Source organism: Gorilla gorilla, chromosome 23, assembly GCF_029281585.2.
Source record: "Gorilla gorilla gorilla isolate KB3781 chromosome 23, NHGRI_mGorGor1-v2.1_pri, whole genome shotgun sequence".
NCBI lineage: Eukaryota > Metazoa > Chordata > Mammalia > Primates > Hominidae > Gorilla > Gorilla gorilla.
In genome coordinates this window covers 33,323,746-33,345,122 of record NC_086018.1, presented here as the reverse complement: position 1 = coordinate 33,345,122, position 21,377 = coordinate 33,323,746, and the positions used below count along the sequence as shown (strand labels likewise).

Genomic DNA, 21,377 nt, shown 5'->3' with positions numbered 1-21,377 from the left:
GGATTACTCCCACAAAAATCCCACTAATTTTTGTGGGATTACTCCACTCCCACTCCCAGCTAATTTTTGTATTTTTAGTAGAGACGGGGTTTTACCATGTTGGCCAGGCTGGTCTTGAACTCCTGACCTCAGGTGATCCACCCGCCTCAGCCTCCCAACGTGCTGGGATTACAGGTGTCAGCCACCACACCCGGCCTGGTCTCCAGTTTCAAGTCAGGCTCAGGTCTGAATCCTTGCTTGTGGGCTTGGGCAAATGGCCTGGCCTCTCTAGCAGTTTCCATAGCTATAAACTGGGAATAACCACAATAGCCAAAAAGAACCGACCTGACGGCCAAACGAGGAAGGGCCTGTGGACGTGCTGGGCCAGTGCTTGGCCCACGACGGCACCCAGTGGGTGAGCATTCCCTCACCTCCTTCAGGAGGGCCCCAGGGTGGCAGGATGGCCCCTCTGCTTACCGCGCCAGTGCTCTGCTGCCGGGCGTCCAGGGCTCCAGCCAGGCCGTCTGTTGCTTGGGGGGCTTCGTATTTTACCCTGAAAGAGAGACCACCAAGCCATTGGATGCTGCCCTTACCGATGGCTGATGCAAGAACGGAGTGGGCTGGGGAGCACAGATTGACGGCTCCCATCCTCCAAGCCTGCCTGGAAATGGTAAAAAGGGTCTCATTTCCTGCCTCTGGAAATTAGGATCTGGCAAGTGACCTACATGACAGATAGCAGCAAAGGCTGGAGAGGTTAGGGAGGGTGTTGCTGGCCAAAGACTGAGACCAAGACTACCAATGGCTATGAACAGGATTGGCCAAACTCAGGAGACTGAGAAATAGCTCCAGTGCCCGTAGGCTCATGGAGAATTCCCAGCAGACCCTTTCTTGAGCAGGTCTTGTTTCCTATTTTATAGACTGTGGTTGTGTATGAGGTCGTATTTGAATGGGGGATTCCATTCTGCTGCTGAAAACACATCTATAAACTGCTGGGTGAGGTGCCATCTTGTCTTGCACTGGCTCACCAGCACAAAGATGACTCTGCCCCGACCTTGTCTCAGCAGCATGGGAGGTGGCTTGGTTACAACTCTTCTAAATGTCCTCTGGGGGGTGCCAGCCAGCTAGGCAGGGTGGGGAGGCAGGAACTGGGAGGGCACGCAAGGCTGATGGGCTGGGAGCGGCAGAGGCTGACCCTGCAGTTGCTGGGCAGATGAGGAGAGGCAAGGAGGGGTATGTTGTGCGTGAGGTTAAGTCTCCTGGGGAGCAAGAGAATAGCCTGAGTGAGAGGAGAAGCTGGCTAAGGAGGAGAGGCGGCTATGGTGTCTTTCCCAGCTGCTGCGGTGGGGGTGCCCAGGGCAGGTGTTGGGGACCCAGCCCTGTTGCAGGGAAAGAGCCCTGTTATTCTGGCCCTGAACTGCCGGCAGACAGGACTTTAGCACTGGCTCAGTGCAGCTTTGAGACAAAGAAGTAAGCCACAGAATTCTGGTCACAAAGGGAAAGGCCTGCGATTCCTGTTAGGAACAAGGCCACCTGACATGCTAGTGAAGCAGGGCTGGTCTAACTGTAGGCTTCAGGAACTGGGACTGCATCACATTTAACTCTTGCAATACCAACTTGCTTTCTGAGGAATGGAGTAGGCTGGCACTGAAAGGGGCTTCTTGAATACGACCCCCAGTTCCCACGCAGTCATTTTGAAGAGTGCTGCTGTCTGTTCCTTCCCACCAGGGGCAGAGTTTGCTGGTGGAGTGTGACCACTAGCTGGGGCATTCCCTGGTTACACGGCTCCCATCCATGGCAAGTGGGCCAGTGACTACGGCAGGGCCCTGCTGGAGCCAACCCTAAAGCCAGTGGCGGGGGAGGTGGGGCGTCAGGTTGCTGACTTCTGACCCAGAGAAGGCCTGGTAATTGAGGGTCTGGAGGTGCTTGTTGCTGTCTCTAAGACATGCTTGGTGCATTGTGGGCAAGGCTGAAGAAGCCATGCCCAGCCCCAGAACACGCAGAAACCCATGCTTTCCCTTCACTCAAAACAACTATCTGGGCCGGGTGCAGTGGCTGAAATCCCAGCACTTTGGGAGGCCAAGGAGTGCGGATCACGAGGTCAGCAGATCGAGACCATGCTGGCTAACATGGTGAAACCCCGTATCTACTAAAAATACAAAAAATTAGCCAGGTGTGGTGGCGGGCGCCTGTAGTCCCCAGCTACTCGGGAGGCTGAGGCAGGAGAATGGCGTGAACCCAGGAGGTGGAGCTTGCACTCTGCAAGCGCCACTGCACTCCAGCCTGAGAGACAGAGCGAGACTCCGGCTCAAAAAAAAAAAAAAAAAGAACTATCTGCCCTTCCTAAGCTTAGCTCCTCGCCACCCCTGCCCACACATGGCCCTGAAGCCCAGCTGTCCCTGAAGGCCATGCCTGTGGTGGTGGAGGGCCAAGCACTTCCCTGGAGGAAGCCCGCACCTCCTGCACTGGGTGGTGACCCCTGGGCCAGGGCCTGCTGCCCCCTGCCCAGTGCAGGAGGGTGGAGGGTCACTCCTTAGGTGGTCCCAGTGGGGCTGGTGGGCAGGGGCTGGACCTGGGCCACTGGGGTGACACTTGTCTAAGTGCTCCTTGAAGAGAAGGCCTCTGTGTACAGCAGCACTGACGAAGATGAGGAGAAAGCAGGGGAAGGACACCCCTGCCTTTGTGAAGGCCTGGCCAAGGCGTCTCTGCTGTGGCTCGCCCAGAAGCCCTGCTGCTCCTTGGCACTGAGTGGATGGGACTGGCTGCAGGAAGGCTGTGACGGTGCCAGCTATGGTCAAGGCTGGAGCAGAAACAGCGGCTGATAAGGAGCTGGTTTCCCTGTGAGCCAGGGCAGAGCTGGTTGCAGGCTGGTGTGAAGTGGGGAGCCAGGCAGGTACAGGGAGGAGCGGGCTGGACACCAAGCAGGCAGAAAAGGCCGGTCAGGTGGCCAGAGCTGGAAGATCCACCAGAAGCATTTAAGGGGGCCAGCCAGGCAGGAGAACAAAGGGAAGACGAAATGGATGCTCAGGTCCACGCCCGACCCTGCTGGATGTTTTCTGCCAGGGTGGAAACCAAGCCCTGGGGAGGGCCTGCAGGAGAACCAATGGCCTGAGAAGGTGCATGATGTCATTTCAGCTGTGCCCAGCTGAAGGCAGTTTCAAAGATGAAAATCTGATAAGAAAAAAAATCCTTCCTGTGCTCCCTCCTGCTCGTGTTAGAATAAAATCAACTGCCTCTGTGCAGCCCAGTGGGCCCCACCACCCTCTCAGCATCCTGCCCCCTTCCCTGTGTGAAGAGCATCTTTCCCAGCTGCTGTGCGGGAGCCAGGGCACCTCTCTCCCACCCTGCCTCTGAGCCTTTGCACATGCTACATGCTGTTCCTGGTGCCTAAAATGGCCTTCCTATCACCCAGCACCTGGTCCAGCTCTGAGTACCCTCCGCAGAGTTGCATGCTCCCTCCTCTGTGTCCACAGAGCCTGGTGCCCCCTCCAGGACAGCACTTAGCCCTTCACAGCGGTGGTCCTGGTGCATGTCACTCTCCCGTGAGACTGCAGGCCCTAGAGGACAAGTTCCTTGTGTGCTTTTCCCTGTCCCCCGGGGCCTGCTCCCCAGAGGAAGGACACCGCAACAGCAAACCTCAGCCAGGCTGGTGACCAGGGCAGGCACCAGGGTTCTCCAGTATGGCCAGCAGTGTTGCCTGCTGGGGCCTCTGTGGACGGGCCTGTCTGGCTGCAAGTCCCATCACACTCATTAGCTTGCCTTTGCAGGGTAGCCTTGGCAGCACCCCTAACTCCATGGCAACAGCTGCTGGTCCCAGGGTACCTGGGATTAAAAGTACAGACTCTGCCCAGACTAAAGAAAGATACAGCTAACAGCCAGGGCAGCCCTAAGGACCTAGCAGGCTACAGCCTGGACCTGGATTTGTGGGTGTGGAGAGGTTATCCCTGGGCTCTCTGGAGGCCCATTGACAAAGTTCCAAAAGACACCAGAATGACCTCTAAGGAGCTGAGTGGGGTCAGTGGGAGGATCCCACCATCTAGAACTTTCCTTAGCTATAAGAATCCTGGCTGCCCACAGCTCAGCCCTGGGGGTCATAGTGGGCAAAAGGCTGAAGAAAACATCAAGCCAACTGTTCCTCTTACAAGCCTGTATGGGGCCAGTTCTCCCGCAGGTCCTGGCAAGGGGTCGGACCCTGGTGGACACACTCAGGCCACGTGCCTATGCTGCTGAAAGCACCCCCTGAAAATGCACGGTGCACAGGGAAGGGCAGAGCCCCAGCTCTGGGGCAAGGCTGACAGAACCTGCTTAATCTTCTCTGGAAATTAACGGTGGCTATGGAACAACAGAAAAAGACTTGACTTGAAAGTCCCTGAGGATTTATCAGGAAACTTCCCTGCTCCTGGAGGGCTTACTATGTGGTACACAGTGCAGGGAGGGGGGCGGGGGGTGGAGACACTGTGTTTTGGAACCAGACAGCCCTAGGCTCCTAACCTAGTGCTGCCAAATATTAGCTCCTTGACCTGGGGCAAATGAGCCTGCCCCTCTCTGTGCCTCAGTTTCCCCCTCTGATCAGACTATGTAAGATTCTGGCATACAGTGGGTCATTAGGCTCCCCCTCCCCCACCCAGCATGGCCTGTGGGGAATGCAGTCTGTCAACTGACCACAGGGCTCCCAGGCCATGCTGGACTGACTTAGGGGATACTAAGGGGGTGCTTACTAAGCAGGGTCTGTGTGCCCTTCCTCATGGTGTGCCACCATAAAACCGGGTTCCAGAACCCTGAGAGCCACCCGAACTGCAGGGGACCAGGGCAGGGCCAGGCCACTCACTCTTTCCGTTGGTCAGCCAGTGAGCTGCCCCGTGTCAGCGCAAACATGTCAAACTCATCTTCCAGTCGACCAGAGGCCTCCAGAGACTGCAGGCCAGCTCTCACACTGCTGGAGCCCAGGTCTGCAGGGACAGAAAGGCCACGTGAAGGACCCATCCACAAGCTTGTGTGTGAGCTGCTGCTGAGCCACCTGCTGCCAGGCCCAGGGCTTGGTGCTGGGGAAGTGGCACGTGTGGGTGGGGGAATGCGTGAGGCAGGCCACCTGCTGCTGGCTGTGGGGCCTTGGGCAAGCAGCTTCCTCTTTCCAGCTTTAGTTTACTCACCCCTCCTGGGGCTGCTGTGCGCGTTAGAGAACAGGCAAAAAGCTATCCATTGATTCTGCTAGGGGAAGTGGCTGGGCAGGAGGACAGTAATCAGATGGGTAGTCGATTTTTTCAAAAAGTATAGCATTAGTGATGCAAAATGGGGTGCTAATGATTTCCTAGGGCTTGACATGAAGCAGACAGTAAATTATATTAAAACCTATCACAGTGATAACAGTGACAATGGCCAACTACTCAGCCAGAGTGCAACCTGGGCCTGGCATGGTCTAAGCGCTTCTCATACATGAGCTCCCTACTCCTGTTACAGAGGAGGAAAGAGAGGCTCAGGAGGTTTAAGGAACTTGCCCAAGCTCACGCAGATGATTGAAGCCATGGAGAATTCAGTGTAGAGGGCCAATCCTAGGATGGTGGGATTTCTGAGATCCAAGGCGGCTCAGGACTTGTGGGGCTGCCAGGGGCAGTGACCCCGAGTGCCCCACCTTGCAGCAAGATTCAGCCTGGGACCCCAGCAAGGTGGGGTCCAGACTGACATTCTGCTGTAGGTATATAACAAGGGCACCCCCAAAAACTGCAGGGGTGCCCACAGTACCATAATGTACCCTCAGCTGGAGCCCTCCAAACCACACTTACTCATTCCTGCCAGCTGGGATGAGAGGTTGCCGGTGGCTGCTGGGTCAGGGCCCATGTCGATCAGGTCGGCTGCCAGCTCGGCCTCACTTGGGGCCTGGTGGGAAGGGAGATGCCCTGATCATCCCCGCTGTCTGCAGCTTCGTTCCTTTCTGCCCCAAGCACTGGGGCTTGCAGGCTTTGCCCAAGGATCTGTCACCAGGGCCCCAGGAGCTAGGACTGGGCATCCGGGAATTTCCTTCCTCCCCTCTGGCTCCAGCTCAACTGGACTCCCTGGGAGGTTGGGGAGACCCTGGGGCATCAGGTGGTGGCACAGCCTTATTTACCTTAAAGGGACAGGGACATAAAAAGTTAGAAGGGGATTTCTCTATGGGCCTGGATAAGACAGCACCACCCTGTCCAGTTTACTGGGGGAGGGAGGTGAGAATGGCACTCCTTCTTCCCATGAACAGGGCCTGATCTAGTCACAGAAAAGAAGACTTTTACCTTGGTGGTCTGGCCTGTTCGGAACCGTTCAAACCTGCAAGACAGAAAAGACACGAGTTATGGAGACAGACTGAGACAGGCCCCCACACACGGCCAGGCAGAGCTTTTCAAACTGTGGGTCTCAACATCAACACAGTGGGTTATGATCAGGGTGATGACACGTCTGGTGTGCCCTGGACAGATCCAGTTCATGCCTGCTGTCCCTGGATAATTAGCAGTGCTCCTCTTTCCCTTGCAAAAGTATCCCAATTTGGATGATCAATTATAAGGCAACCTTAGTCATGAGTAGCATGAAACAAATAAACAGGAATAGGTTAGAACAGCAAAGAAAATAGGAATGCATGGCACGCAGTAAAGGTAAGGACTGTCTTATGAAACTTGTTTCAATTACATATTTGTGTGTGTGTGTGTGTTAGTGGCTCTCTTCAGTGCTGTAAGAAAGATACACGTATCTCTAATCTTGTTTTATGGAGCTACTTAGGGGCCGGTGTGATAGATCGAGAAGACTTTAGTCTGGGGTCTGTTCGAGTTGTGGCCTTGTCACTTATCACATGACCTCGGGTAAATTATGTTCCTTCTGAACTTTAGTCTGCTTGTCTAGTATCTGTAGGCACCTGCCTTCCTGAAGTGGTGAAGCCCAAATTAGGACATGGGTATAAGTGACTGCGAACTTGAAAGCACAGTCAGATATTAAGCCTAATGACTGTGGGTATCCTAGGGTACCAGCTGCTACCAGATGGGGCCCCTCAGTCACCTCACAGCCCATACCCCAAAATGGCAGGGAAGAGGCCTTTCATTCCACTGGGCCAACGAGCAGGAGAAGCTAGGCAGATGTGACCTGCAGGGTACCCCCAACTTTCCACTGATTTAGAATCAATCAGTGAGCGTCTTTTGATGGAGAAAGACACAAAAAATGAACAAGGGGCTGGAGGAGGCTGGAATAACTCATGTCAGTTATCAGACACCCTGGACTGCTAAGCACTTTATAGACACTGTTTCATGGACTCTCAGTTATGCCACAAGCCTCATTTTACAGATACAGAGGAGGGGTGATGGGCACACAATTTCTGCAGACCCAGCAATCCTTCTCCTTCTCTTTCCTTTTTTTTTTTTGAGATGGAGTCTTGCTCTGTCGCCTAGGCTGGAGTGCAGTGGTGCGATCTTGGCTCATTGCAACCTCTGCCTCCTGGGTTCAAGCAATTCTCCTGCCTCAGCCTCCCAAGTAGCTGGGATTACAGGCACCCACCACCACCTCTGGCTAATTTTTTTGTATTTTTTAGTAGAGACGGGGTTTCACCATGTTGGCCTGGCTGGTTGCAAACTCCTGGCCTCAAGTGATCCTCCTGCCTCAGCCTCCCAAAGTGCTAGGATTACAGGTGTGAGCCACTGTGCCCAGCCCTTCTCCTTCTTTTGTAATAGCACCTAAGTACTCTTTAGAGGAACTGCTCCTCCCCCATTTCACATCATCCCGGTGGGGCTGCCATCAAAGGGCCCTCTCCCATACCCCAGCTGGTAGGCACAATGAAGCTAAGCCAATCCAAGTCTCTCTTGGGGATGTGACTCTTGAACAGAATGATACAAGGTGGGCAGGTGGGTGTGGTGGCTCATGCCTGTAATACCAATGCTTTCGGAGGCCAAGGAGGGAAGACTGCTTGAGGCCAAGAGTTTGAGACTAGCCTGGGCAACACAGTGAGACCCCTGTCTCTGCAAAAAAAAAAAAAAAAAAGAAAAGAAAATTAGCTGGATGTGGTGGTGCATGCCTGTAGTCCTGGCTACCTGGGAGGCTGAGGTGGGAGGACTGCTTGAGCCCAGGAGGTTGAGGCTGCAGTGAGCTGTGATCATGCCACTATACTCCAGCCTGGGTGACAGAGCAAGATCGTGCCTCAAAAAAAAAAAAAAAAAAAAAAAAGGTGGACAGGTGTTTGTGGACAAGTGTTTGAGCTGATGCATTTATTGATGGCAGCACCCTGGGGAGATGGTCCAGGAATTTCTGCTCCTGAGACATCTGAGCTGCCCTGGGATCCATCTTTTTTGTTCTGTTGGGAGATATCAGTTTCACTTTTCTCTGGATTCTGAAAGCTACCCATTTAATAAAGATTATTATCCTAACAAATTCTTTTTCTGCCTAAGTTAGCCAGAAATGTTTTGTGTAGCTTGCAGCAGTGAAGTCACTTGTCTAAGGCCCCAGAACCAGGAAGTGGTGGAGTGAGCGAGGACACACCAGGCCAGTCTGGTTGCAGGGCCATGCTCTCAGCTGTGACCTGTGACCATCTCCCAGGGCTGGACTTGGGCACAGGCAGCAGCGCTAACCCTGGAAAGGAGATGCAGGGCGGCTGGAAGGAGGGGCCCTCATAAACGTCCTGGAAGAAGACAGCTGAGGGCACAGGCCCTTAGGAGCCTGCCTTGTGTTTGAGAGGAGGACGAGAGAAGGCTCAGATGGCATGAGACCAGGAGTACAGGGAGGAAGGGATGGGAGAGGGTTGGGGCAGTAGGCCAGAGGCCAGGGGAGGTGCTGGGGCTACCGTTCATGGCGCAGGAACACGTTGTTGAGATTGTCATTGACGATGAGCAGCTCCTCTGTCAGCTGCTCATTGGCGATCTGAGGGATGAGCTCCAGGACCCTCTGCTGCATGGCTCGGCACGTGCGGTTGAGCTCCTGCCAGGAAAGGAAGTGAGGCAACCACAGTCACATGACTCAGAGTGAGGCCATCTCTTTTTTTTTTTGAGACGGAGCTCTGTCGCCCAGGCTGGAGTGCAGTGGTGTGATCTTGGCTCACTGCAAGCTGCATCCTGGGTTCACGCCATTCTCCTGCCTCAGCCTCCCAAGTAGCTGGGACTACAGGCGTCTGCCACCACGCCCGGCTAATTTTTTTTTTTGTAGTTTTAGTAGAGACGGGGTTTCGCCGTATTAGCCAGGGTGGTCTCGATCTCCTGACCTCACGATCTGCCTGCCTCGGCCTCCCAAAGTGCTGGGATTACAGGCGTGAGCCACCGCGCCTGGCCAAGTGAGGCCATCTCTAATGCACGGGCCTCCAGCCCCTGCACAAGCCTTGGAGGAGGGTGAGGTGCCCAAACTGGACTTCAAGGTTCCACGGAACAGCTTTTTGGGTTCTACAAACATGAACTTGAACTTCACTTCCAAGTGTTAGATGCTAAAATTTAATCCACAGGAAACCGTCAACATGTCCAACTGTGCTGCTGGTTTAACTTGGCTTCGTGCAGATTCCAGAATAAAGGTTGTGCCACCATCTTTGCTTAGTCAAAAAAAAAACTGAGTCTGCAAAGGGGGCTGGCTGAACAAACCGCAACTTCTGGGGGTATGCTGTGATTTTTGCAACCAAAGCATACAGAATGAACTAGATGACTGCAACCATTAGCCGCAAACGTCAATTTCGAGTTTTTGCCTCACTTTTCTCACTGGCTGATTTTTTGTCTTTTTAAACAAACTTTTAGCTTCGGAATAATTTTAGATTTACAGAAGAGATGCAAAGATAGTACCACGAGTTCCCATATACCCTTGACCCTGGCTTCCCCTTAGTCTGGCATTTGTCAAAACTGGTAAACTACTATTAAACATTAAAACTGGTAAAATACTATTAACTAAACTGCGGACTTTATTCAGGTTTCATTAGTTTTTCCTCTAATGTCCTTTGTTTGTTCTAGGATTCTACACTGCATTTAGTTATCACGTCACTGACTTTTAACCACCAGGTGTCATATTTAAACTTATGAAAAATAAAAAAATTGGCTACACCCAGTGGCTCATGCCTATAATCCCAGCTCTTGGGGAGGCCGAGGCGGATTGATCACCTGAGGTGAGGCGTTCAAGACCAGCCTGGCCAACAAGGTGAAACCCTGTGTCTACTAATAATACAAAAATTAGCCGGGCATGGTGGTATATGCCTGTAATCCCAGCTGCTTGGAAGGCTGAGGCAGGAGAATAGCTTGAACCCAAGAGGCAGAGGCTGCGGTGAGCCGAGATCGCGCCACTGCACTCCAGCCTGGGTGACAGAGCAAGACTCCATCTCAAAAAAAAAAAAAAAAAAAATCAAAAACCATAGCCATATGGGTTTTCATTTTTAAGATTGGTCAATTATTTCTTCAGGTACCTGCCACCAGGTGAAGGTGCCTGGGTCACGGCAGGTGCCTGGGTCCTGAGGTCCAGGGAGCTGCCTGGCATTGCCGACTGTGGCCTCACGCCAGCATGCCTTTCTCCTGGAGGCAATGCTGAGGCTTGGCACTGCCCAGTGTTTATTTTGGCTGTCATGTGGACCCTGTCCCCTGCCCCCTCCAAGGTCAGGCCTCCGGGATTTCCTCATCGCCCTTAGCACAGAGACAGGGCGGGTGCCTTTCAACATCCTGTGGGCTCCCCTCCTGCTCTTATGACCAAGCACACGGTGGCTTTGCTTCTGCTTCCCTGCTGGCCCCTCTCAAGAGCAGAAGAGCAGCACTTGGAGCCAGGCCCCCGGGTTCAAATCGCAGCTCTGCTACTTACCAGCCATATAACCCTGGACGTGTTATCTGATCTCCCTATGCCTGTTTCCTGACCAGGAAAATGGGGGTGGTGAGGATTACGTGAGCGATGTGAACCAAGTGTCCACATATAGCCCGGGGCACAGGAAGTGCCCAATGCATGGGAGCCATCCCTGCGTCCACCTTGCTCAGCCTTCTGAGTCCCCAAACTGCTCACATCTCACGGCCTTGGCTTGGGGCGTGCGAGGCTGCCTGCGCAGTCTTCTCTCTTCTGGAGCCCTTACTGGGTTTCAAGTTTGTGTATTCACTGGACTCTGAGGCTACTCCTTTTCTCCCCACCCTGCACCACCAAGTGAGGACCCCTGCAGAGTCAGCTCGGTCAGGCACACAGACACGGTGGCGAGGAAGACACAGCGCTGCCCTCAAGGAGCCTGAGGCCTGGTGGACGAGCAGTAGGAACTCGAACAGTTACACGAGGCGCTCTGTCCCCTCATGGATTCTGGTGACTCCTGGGCCTTGGGGATTCCTAGCTCTCTTGGTGCCTCTATGACCGGCCTCCATGGGGAGGGTGCTTTTCGCCAAATTCAGTGTCCCTTCTGTTCCAGTGACCCCCAATCTGGGCTGGGGCCGTGGGAATACCATGTGACACCCGGGAGCAGGAACCACTAGCTCCACCTGCCTTGGCTCCCCAAGAGCAGTGGCTGGCGCATCTCAAGGCTGGCACCACCCTCTCACACCTGCCTGCTGAGTCTCGGATTCTGAATGGCGTAAATCTCACCTTCCAGCTTTTTCTCAGGACCCCTTACTGGGTGCTTTACTCTGTACCAGGCACAAGCCTGCGTGTTTTTCATGCAATACCTTATTTAACTCACATCAAACTTGTGCCATGAAGGCTATTGTTAGAGCAATCTTACAGATGAGGAAACTGAGGCCGGGGGGCTACTTTGTTCAAACCAGAAAGTGGTAGAGCTGCGATCTGATTCCAATCTGATGGTGTCCAAAGTCCCTGGTGGTAACATGTCCCCAACTGTGACCAAGGAGTATGGAGTAAGCCATGAAGACTGTCATGAGGATTGGGAAAGAATGCATGTGGGCAGCTGGGCAGGAGTCATCTGAGCCCCAGGGGGTGGTGCCACCTGCTCACCTGCAGCAGCTCCAGGTCTGCGGGCTCGGCCTGGGTGGGCACCAGCTCCGTCAGCATCTCCGACATCACCCTCACGTTCCCACTCACCATCTCCAGCTCACTGCGCAGCTTCCCAATCTGAAACACACGGTTGATGGTGGTGAGAGAAGCCAGGGGTCTGGGGCCCATGTCACTCACAGGGACAGGCCCATGTCACTCACAGGAACAGAACACAGTACCACCAACCCTAGGTGTAGCACCAGAGAGCCGACCTCCCAGCAGCCTCTCTAGGCAGCCTCCCTCCTGGCTCCCAAAGTGACAGCTCTGCACTAGAGGCCTGCCCCACCCCTTCTACAGACCCCTCACAGAGGCGCTACCAACCGTTACCATCTCCACACCGGAATGAGCCACCACGTGTGGCTAGAAGACTCCAGCATCTCCTGGGTCTAACACAGCAGCTAACGAGGCCCTGGAGGGTGGCTCCCCACAAGGGGAGGAGGGAGGCTGCAGGCCCTCTCTCTCTCCTCCTAGAGGACTGAGATCCCGCCCTCTCTCTCCTAGAGGACTGGGATTCCGCCCTCTTTCTCCTCCTAGTGGACTGGGATTTTATCTTGTTTCTGGTCTATTTTGGTGTCCCAGGCTCATCTAAGGATAGTCCTTGCCCTGTACCCCACCTTGAATATGAAACTCAGATTTAGCACTTGTTCCAAGGGATGTGGGCAGGTTTTCAATGGTCAAAGGGTTCCAAGGAGTTGGGCTTGGGGAAACATTTTCAATAAAGCTGCAGTCTCCTCAAAGAGGTTAGCTTGTGAAAGGCCATTGGTATAAGGATCTTATGCTGTGAGACCTTGTAGGGTGTTTAGTGCCCTCATGCACACTGGGAATGCCTGGGAAAAGATCAGTCTGAAAGCTTCTAAGATTTATTTGACTGAAGAACCTTTTTATGTTTTGAGAAATGCTGGTACATTCTAAATCATGTGGCTGAGTTATAGTTGATTTCAGAGTGTCACTATATACATTCATGATTGTGACAGCAGCTACCATTTATAGACTACCTAATAAGTGCCAAGCATTGAACATATATTGCTAACTTAATTTTTTACCATAGGTAGACATCAATATCCCTGCTTTTATAGATGAAGAAATGGAGTGTAGAGACTAGTAGTATATCCACTATGGTTCACTGACACCTTCCAAAACCTGCAAAATGTTTGATCTATTTGGCTTACTTAATGAACAGTCTTGGTATGAGTGAGTGGAAAAACTACTGATCACAAACCCCATGTATCCAAATCAGATGGGACTTAATTACAAAGGAGTCTGGGAGTAACATCACTGCACACCTGATGTCTTAACATGTCCCAAGAGACAAAAGGGGACTCTTGAATTAAACAAAGATTAGTTTTGTTTAGCAAGCACCTTCTTGCATTGGAAGTAATTAGCGTCTTAATCCACACAGATGCTAGACTTCAGGCAATTGGTTAAAATCGTAACTGAGTTAGACAATCACAAGGTGGTTTTACAATTTTTTACACACCTTTAACCCATTCAGAAAAAAAAAGTGCAGCTCACTGTCAGCACTCATTTAATTTTACATAAATATGCTCTTTGAGGCTGAAGTAAACCTGACTGATTTTCAACATGAAAACAAAACATAAAAACTGTTCTTGGAGTTATTTCTAAACAGAACTTGTCTCCAATCCTAACGTAACAGAAATGTATATGATGTTACATCAGGATTAGAGACAAGAGCATTCTTGGGGCAAACGGGCAGTGTGTTAATAATTTTGTCCAGTTGGCAAAATTTTCTAGTAATATCTGTAACTCTGGGGGGTGATTTCATAACTTGCTATGAGAAAACAAAACATGGAAGTTTCTCTTCAAATAGGTTAGGGTGAGAATGAGTTCAAGTGATACAAAAAGTGGGCAGTGGGGACGCTTATTGGGAAAGTTAAGCTTCACTTTTCTTTCCATCACACATCCGTGTCTAACTCACCAGCACACTCAGCAGCTCCACCTTTACGCTCCGCGGATGTGATGGGCCTGATGTGTGTACAACACCTCTAACGTGGGTGTCTCCACAGTGTGCAGGCCTCTGCCCCCACCCCAGCAGCCAAAAGTCTAGAATGACAAGCCCCCAGCTCTACGAGCTGGTCATGGCTGTAGAAGTCACTCAGCAGATACAGCAGCCGTGGCACTCCACAAACAGCTCATGGCCCAGTGGGCCATGAGGAGGAAGGAAGTGACATGCCCAGGGTGCCACCTGCTCTGAGGTGGGTAATCCTTCAAAGCTAGTCAGAGGGCTGGGAAAACCTGTCCCCTAGAATCTCATACTAAGCCTCAAACCTTCTTGGCTGGGTGCGGTGGTTCATGCCTGTAATCCCAGCACTTTAGGAGGCCAAGACGAGTAGATCACTTGAGCTCAGGAGTTCGAGACTAGCCTGGCCAACATGATGAAACTCCATCTCTACTAAAAATACAAAAAATTAGCTGGGCATGGTGGCTCATGCCTGTAGTCCCAGCTACTCAGGAGGCTGAGGCAGGAGAATTGCTTGAACCTGGGAGGCAGAGGTTGCAGTGAGCCCAGATGGTGCCACTGCACTCCAGCCTGGGTGACAGAGCAAGACTGTTTCAAAACAAACAAAAAAGCTTCAGACCTTCTTGAGACTTCATGGGAAGCAGCATGGTACAATGTACATATGTTTTTTATTTTTTGCACAGATGTTTGAAAACTTTTCAGGCAGAACCTCTCTTCAAATGAAGCCTTTTTTTTTGAAACAGGTCTCTCTATGTTGCCCAGCCTGGTCTCAAACTCCTGGGCTCAAGCCATCCTCCTGCCTGAACCTTTGAGAAGCTGAGATCACAGACGCACGTGACCATGCCCAGCTCAAATGAAAGCTGTGAGTGTGTAAGAAACCACACAGGTGGAGCTGGCCTGAAGGGGCCGCCTACAGGACACCTCTCCATAGTGCTGTTGGAGGGCCCCGCAGAAAACACAGGTTGGAAAATGGCCAAGGTACAGGGCAGTGCCTGCCAGGAGTCAGACAGACGTGAGCTTGGATCCCAACTGTCTCTGATGACTGTGTGCTCTGGGCAAGTGAATGGACCTCTCTGAGCCTCATCGCTCAAACAGGAAGAATCACACATACCCTGTGGGCTGCTGTGAGGAAGAAGTGGAGGCTCCGTGGATGGTAAATTCTGACAGGCGGCCCTCCCTGACGTGTGTGGCCCACCTGCCTGGACCTGACGGTTCTGACCCCAGGCTCGTTTACCTGCTCCGGGGTTGGCGCTATGGGCGTGTCACCAGAGAGTATGGGCGGGGCGGGCAGAGGGGCAGCGTGCTGGCCAGAGTCCTCTTGCTGGCTGGAGTCAGTGCCCACAGAATCCTGTCCTGATTGTGTCTCTGAGTTGAACACGGTCTAGTGGGAGGAAAACAGGATCAGTGAGGGCTCCTGGGAACGTCAAGAGCCCAGGAAGTCAGGGGCCAGCCTGGTGATGTCTCTGGGGATGAGTCCTGCCTCCCTTCCCTTGGTTCCCGGTACGGCAATTCTCTCACCCTCTGGGGTGTGTGGATGGGTGACAGCATGTCCAGGTCAGTCATGGGGAACTCCAGGCCTTTCCTCCGCAGGTCCTCATAGATGGTGACCACACCTGTCAGATCGGGCGAGCTGCGGAACGCGTCAGCCCAGGACTGAGAGGGGACAAGGGGACACAGCCGGTAACCACAGCTCACCTGTGAGCCTGCCCACCTGGCACTCAGACAGAGAACAGACATTCTTTCCCTGCTTTTTTTTTTTTTAACTACATCTGCCCTGCCCACTCCACAGCAAAGCACGCAGTTGGCAAGCCTCCCTCCCCACAGAACATCCCACCAGCAGACAACCGAGACGCCCCGAAATGAGAAGTGGAGCCTGGGACAAACACGATGGCCTCGACTCTCCACTGGGCAGGAAGCTCCTGCACTGACAGCTCTTCCTGGCCCTGCCCTGCCCTGTCCTGGCACTCACCTGGATGAGGTTGAGCACTTTGTCATGCACGATGGTGGGTGGGTTGTTCTTGGGCAGGATGGTCCTCACCAGCACACTCTCCACGAAGTCCTGGCTGGCCACCAGCACGTGGAAGCGGTGCCCGCAGTTCTTGACACAGGTTTCTAAGACCTGGAGGGCCGAGAGGTGCCGTCGAGCACCTTGGTCAGAGAGGCGGTGCTCAGAACCCCCACCCTCGTGGCTCCTCCTGTGTCCCAGAGAGGAGGCCCGGGAGAGGAGATGGGACTTCCTGGAGTGAGACCCTTGAATGTGGAGGACTGGGACAATGCCAGGACTGGGGGACTTGTTTACTGGGGGGCATGGCCTAGGGTGGGCAGAGGTGTGGTGTGTGGGCTGGACTTCCTTCCCTGACTGGCGTCAGTGCACGCAGAATCCCAATGCTCTCTCTGAGCCAAACATGGTCTAGAGAGAAGGGGCTCTCCAAGAGGAAATCAAGGAGCATCTGAGATGTCAATCGACTGGTGAGCCTGTGGCCCAAGGAAAAGGCACTGAACTTCCCTCCCCACTCTCCACTTCCCACTGCAGGAATTGCCTTTGCTTTTTGCTTAAGCCAATTCACCTGGATATAAATGCTGCTTGTGGAGGAGGGTGGGACAGCATTTATATCTTCCCCAGCCAAACCCATGCTGACGGCTAGGAGGCCCACGCGTGTCTGGCCGCCCTGAGATCTGGGCTGGTTCAGTGGTGTGGGCAAGACTGTTCTTAGCCACTGGTATTTATTTTACATTCATCTGCTAGAGCACCAAAGTGCCCGGCAGCACCCAACTCAGTCAGCCAGCCTCCCTGCCCCCATGGAGGCCTGGGTTTACTGAGCTTCAATGTCACTCGCAGGTCCTTTGGCCCAGGCTCTCCCTGCCAGTGGTTCTGGAGTGATGTAAGCGTCTGTTCCCATGCTGGGGGATTGGGGAGAACCTTTCCAAATGGCCTCTTGCCATTCTGCATCCGCCTGCAGTGTAGACAGGACAGTGCGTTGCCTACAGACCTTTCCAGCTCTCAAATGAGGAGCTCAGAGGAGGCTGGGAGTCCTGCTGGGTCTGAAGGGAGGTGACTTTCAGTGGACCGTAGTCCTGCCACAGGACAGACAGATGGGGCACTCACTGTGAGAGCCAGCATCACCTCGTGGAAGTTCTTATTCCCCACGATTCTCTTCTTTACTGCTCGGAGGGCATCTTTGGGACTAAGAAGGAGGACAAGAAAAAGGGTGGGCTTAGGAATAGAGCCCCCTTACCCAACACCAGAGGCCCTGGAGAGTTGGAACAGTTCTTATTGGCCCATCCTCCCTGTGCCCCACCTGTTTTGTGTATCCAGCCAGGTTCTGATCACATCAGAATCTTCCTAGCCCATTGCTTAGCAGGGACTCACAACCTGTGGCCCCTGGACCTCCAGCAGCAGAGTCACTTTGAGAAAAGGTGAGAGTGTTTTGTTAAAAGTGCAGAACCTGGCCGGGCGCGGTGGCTCATGCCTGTAATCCCAGGACTTTGGGAGGCTGAGGCAGGTGGATCACTTGAGGCCAGGAGTTCAAGATCAGCCTGGCCAACATGGTGAAACCCTGTCTCTACTAAAAATACAAAAATTTGCCGGGCGTGGTGGTATGACCCTGTAATCCCAGCTACTTGGGAGGCTGAGGCGGGAGAATCGCTTGAACCCAGGAGGCAGAGGTTGCAGTGAGCTGAGATTACGCCACTGTACTCCAGCCCGGGCAACAGAGTGAGAGCCGAGATTGCGCCACTGTACTCCAGCCTGGGCGACAGAGTGAGACCCTGTCTCAAAAACACAAAGGACATTCAAAAAAAAAAAAAGCAGAACCCTAGGTCCCCACCCTGGACCACCTGAACCAAATTCTCAGGGAGTGGGGCCCCTGAATCTGAATGCTTCTCATGCTCCCCAGGGGTTTCTTATGCATGCTCAAGTTTAAGAACAAATAACCTGGAGGCATAGTCTTTTCATTACAAAAATAGAGATGGGGTCTTGCTATGTTGCCCAGGCTGGTCTCAAACTCCTGGGCTCAAATGATTCTCCCACCTTGGCCTCCCAATATGTTGTGATTACAGGCATGAGTCCCTGAGCCCAGCTAGCATAGTGTTCTGATGCCCCGTCCTGGCCAGCTGCTCTATCTGTCCATTTACCCTTCCATTCAAGTCTTTTTTTTTTTTTCCTTCTGAGACAGAGTCTCACTCTGTCGCCCAGGCTGGAGTGCAGTGGTGCAATCACAGCTCACTGCAGCCCAGAACTCCTGGGCTCAAGTGATCCTCCTGCCTCAGCCTCCCAAAACGCTGAGACTACCAGTGTGAGCCACCATGTCTGGCCCATTCAACTCTTATTAAGCCCCCAGTATGTGCGTGGCACCATGCTAGGTGCTGGGGATACAGTGGCAAACAAGACCATATGGCCCTGCCTCCTCCCCACCTTGTGGGGAGATCCAAAGAAGAGCAAGGAATAAGCAGGTCCTGGAAAAAGAGCAGAAGTGAGGATGGGGGTGGTCAGAAAAGACCTCCAAGGGGGTGGTCTTGTAGTTGGGCCTTGAAAGATGGGAAGGACCAGCCGGGGGCAGTGGGGGCAGAGCAGTTTGGGTCAAGGTCAGAGCCTGGACCAAGGTCTTGGGTGCAGAGGAGCTTGATGCCTTGGAGGAACTAAGAGGAGGCCACACTGAGTGTGGGGGAGGTCGGGGAGGGCTGAAGAAGCCTAGGGGTCACGGTGTTGGGAGGCCCCTGGAAGCTGGGGTGCCAGCCTGCTCTCCCTGTGCCCTCTGTGATTCCCACCACCCTCCACCCTCGGCCCTATACAGGTATACTCAGTGCTGCCCTGACTGCTCTTGTCTAAAAGCCTTTGTGCAGGGCCCCCACTTGCACCCTGAAGGCTCCTGACCTCCACATCCATGAGGTGAAGCCTCAGCTAAAATCCACCCCTTCCACGACACTTTCCCAGGTCCTCCAGTCTCCCTGGCCTGTTCTGTCATGCCACACTGAACTGGGGGCCCACCCTGGGTAGAGAAGAAGCCTGCTAGAGGGCAGGGATGGTGTTCTCTTTGGACAGCTTCCCTTCCTAGAGCCCATCACACTACTGAAGCACAAGTAACATTTCTCAGCCTGGCCAGTGGCCACTGGGGCCCATCCGGCTGTCTGCCTGGCTGTCAGTGCTGGCCCCATCCAGGACTAAGGCAGGAGAGCCTGGAACCCTGGCACTGGTTCTCAGCAGGAGTGAAGGCAGAGGCAAGGCTTCCTAGGGACGGAGCCTGCCTGGGGGCTAGAGCTATGGAGGTGGTCAGGCCTGCGCTGGAAGGGACACGGTGGGGAAAGGGATGGTGGCCCACCAAGGGGGGTCCTGGCCCAGAAGCCTGAGAGCAGTTTCCAACCCTTGCCTCCCTGGGCAGCCCCTCGCCCGTCCCTGGCTCCTGGTCTTGGCCTGGCCACTGACCCACGGGCTACTTCAGCGCTTTATAGCAACTTCTTTCCACCTCTTCTAGGGTGGCCTAGAGACAAGGGAATCAGAATCATTCCCTGGCATGTTCCGCCATGCGCCACTGACCTGGGGGCCCACCCTGGGAGAGAAGAAGCCTCCTAGAGTGCAGGGACAGCGTCCTTGTTGGACGCCTTCCCTCCCTAGAGGGAAGCACTGGGAATCGGAAGTTCTGGCCTTGCCACTGCTGTGGGCCCATAATGTCCAGTACTCTGCTGGGAGCACAAAGTGTATGACAAGGAGGCCACAACCCAGTGGGGGAGACACTTTAGCAATGAGGCTAAGTTTAGGTGCCATGCTTGGTGAGGTCAAGGGTCACGCCTGCCTTTGATCACTGCTGGGTCCCTAGTGCCTCCTGCGTTGCCTGGAACACACAAAGTGCTCAAATAAATAGCAATGCACCTGACCGATGCTGAGCCTGTTCCTCCCATGTTTATAAGGGACATGGGGGCTTGCTGTCCCCAAGGATACTGCAGTGACTTGCAGCTGTGACATCCATGAAGCTCCCAGGCCTATCTAGAGGCTTGGTGAGGTTTTCTGCCTCCTGCTTTCTTTCTTCTGACCTCTGCCCACCACTCCTTCCCTCACCCTCACTCTCATGAGTCCTTGGCAAGATCAGGGAGCAGGGCTGAGGAAGACACCGGCAGGTTCCTGGCAGCCACTGCCCTCTCCTGACTGAGCCTTGACTGTGTGACTCAGATGCCCACAGCCTCCCTCCAGCTGAGCTGGGCACTCCCTGCCCTCCACCTGCATCCAGCCTGCGCCTCTCCACGCAAAGCCCTCCCGGGCTGAGAGGAACCCTGCACTGGCTGCGGGAGAGCTGGATGATCCCAGTGAGAACTGGAGAGGGAAAGGAGGGTCCACACTGATTTCTCAGGATGGAGGCCTCATCTGGCAGCACTTCCTGCTGCCCACGGCTCCCAAACCTCTCCCCAGCCTTCGCTGGGTTTTCCTGAGAGGACAGGGACCCTCGCATCCCCTTTCTGCTCCCTCCAGGGACTCGGGCTTATTGCTGGAAGGATCTAACAGAGCACCTTCGAGGACAAAGACCTAGAGAGGTAAAGTGACTTCTGAAGGTCACACGGCTGGTCAGTGACAACGAGTCAGACATTGGAGGCCAAGACCCCAATCCCTCCCCCACACCACGTGCCTTGGCAGAGCTCCTTGGCACTGAGCAAGACGATACCGTGACCCCAACACCAGAAACGCCCGGCAAACGCCAGTGCTGTTCGGGATCATGGTTCAGCTTCACTTTGCCTGCCATCCTTGTGATCTCCCTTACCCTCCAGGCTGGTTTCAAATCTTAAGGAAATGGAAGTCTGTTTTTGCTCACAGAAAAGCCGGAGTCTCTCTAGTACACACTCCCGCCTGCAGAATGCAGATGGCACTTGGGGTCAACTTCTGATTAAGAGTCTCCAGCTTGCCTCATCCTAGGGAGACGCTGCACACAAGGCTGGGCTTCCAGATCTGTGTGGAATCTGGGCTGCCACTAAGAGAGGCGGGGTGGGGTGGCAGCCCCCAGGGGCCAGCTGTGAATTCCTACCTTGGATGGGGCTCAGGTACTAGGGGCTCAGATGGCCTCTGCAGCCAAGCGGGTTGGGTCAGACTTGGTGGCTATGGCAGAAATGGGGCTGGGGCAGGGGCTCCCTGGAAGGGTGCAGGAGTGTGCTGCGTGGTGGGATGGCCGTCTCTGCCTGTGCCCCACAACCTCTCCTTGGGGGGCCCTTACCCTTCCTCCGTCTCGTTGATGATGTCGCAGATCTCCATGTTGAGGGCCCAGTCCTCGCTCTGCAGGGAGCCATCTGTGGCTTTCTCTGAGAAGAAACCATGAGTCATAAAGTCATGAGGGGGTCCTGAATGGGTAAACTCAAACCGTGGGTGGGAGGGGAGGGGGGCGCATGGCCGGATGAGATGGGGAGGAGGAAGATGACAGACGCTTCCTGGGCACAGGGCCTGGCCCTGTGTGAGACTGCTCTATACACATTGTCCCATCGTCACTAGATTCTTGTAGCCACTGAGGCCGGGAGTACCTCTGCCCTT

The 21,377-nt window shown here is 53.9% G+C and overlaps 1 protein-coding gene across 3 annotated transcripts in view; it reads right to left on the bottom strand.

Annotated features, from left to right (window-relative positions):
* Positions 1-21,377, bottom strand: part of TOM1 (target of myb1 membrane trafficking protein) — a 50,531-nt gene that overhangs the window by 10,876 nt on the left and 18,278 nt on the right. For all 3 annotated transcript variants that reach the window (XM_004063375.5, XM_019018527.3, XM_055374515.1), the window contains exons 2-12: positions 21,067-21,151; positions 16,980-17,058; positions 15,843-15,992; positions 15,392-15,526; positions 15,108-15,254; positions 11,857-11,973; positions 8,762-8,895; positions 6,240-6,273; positions 5,757-5,850; positions 4,805-4,925; positions 457-532 (exon numbers count right to left, since the gene is read on the bottom strand). In XM_004063375.5, coding sequence (XP_004063423.2) covers positions 457-532; positions 4,805-4,925; positions 5,757-5,850; positions 6,240-6,273; positions 8,762-8,895; positions 11,857-11,973; positions 15,108-15,254; positions 15,392-15,526; positions 15,843-15,992; positions 16,980-17,058; positions 21,067-21,151 — 1,172 coding nt within the window. The remainder of the gene's footprint in view (positions 1-456; positions 533-4,804; positions 4,926-5,756; positions 5,851-6,239; positions 6,274-8,761; positions 8,896-11,856; positions 11,974-15,107; positions 15,255-15,391; positions 15,527-15,842; positions 15,993-16,979; positions 17,059-21,066; positions 21,152-21,377) is intronic.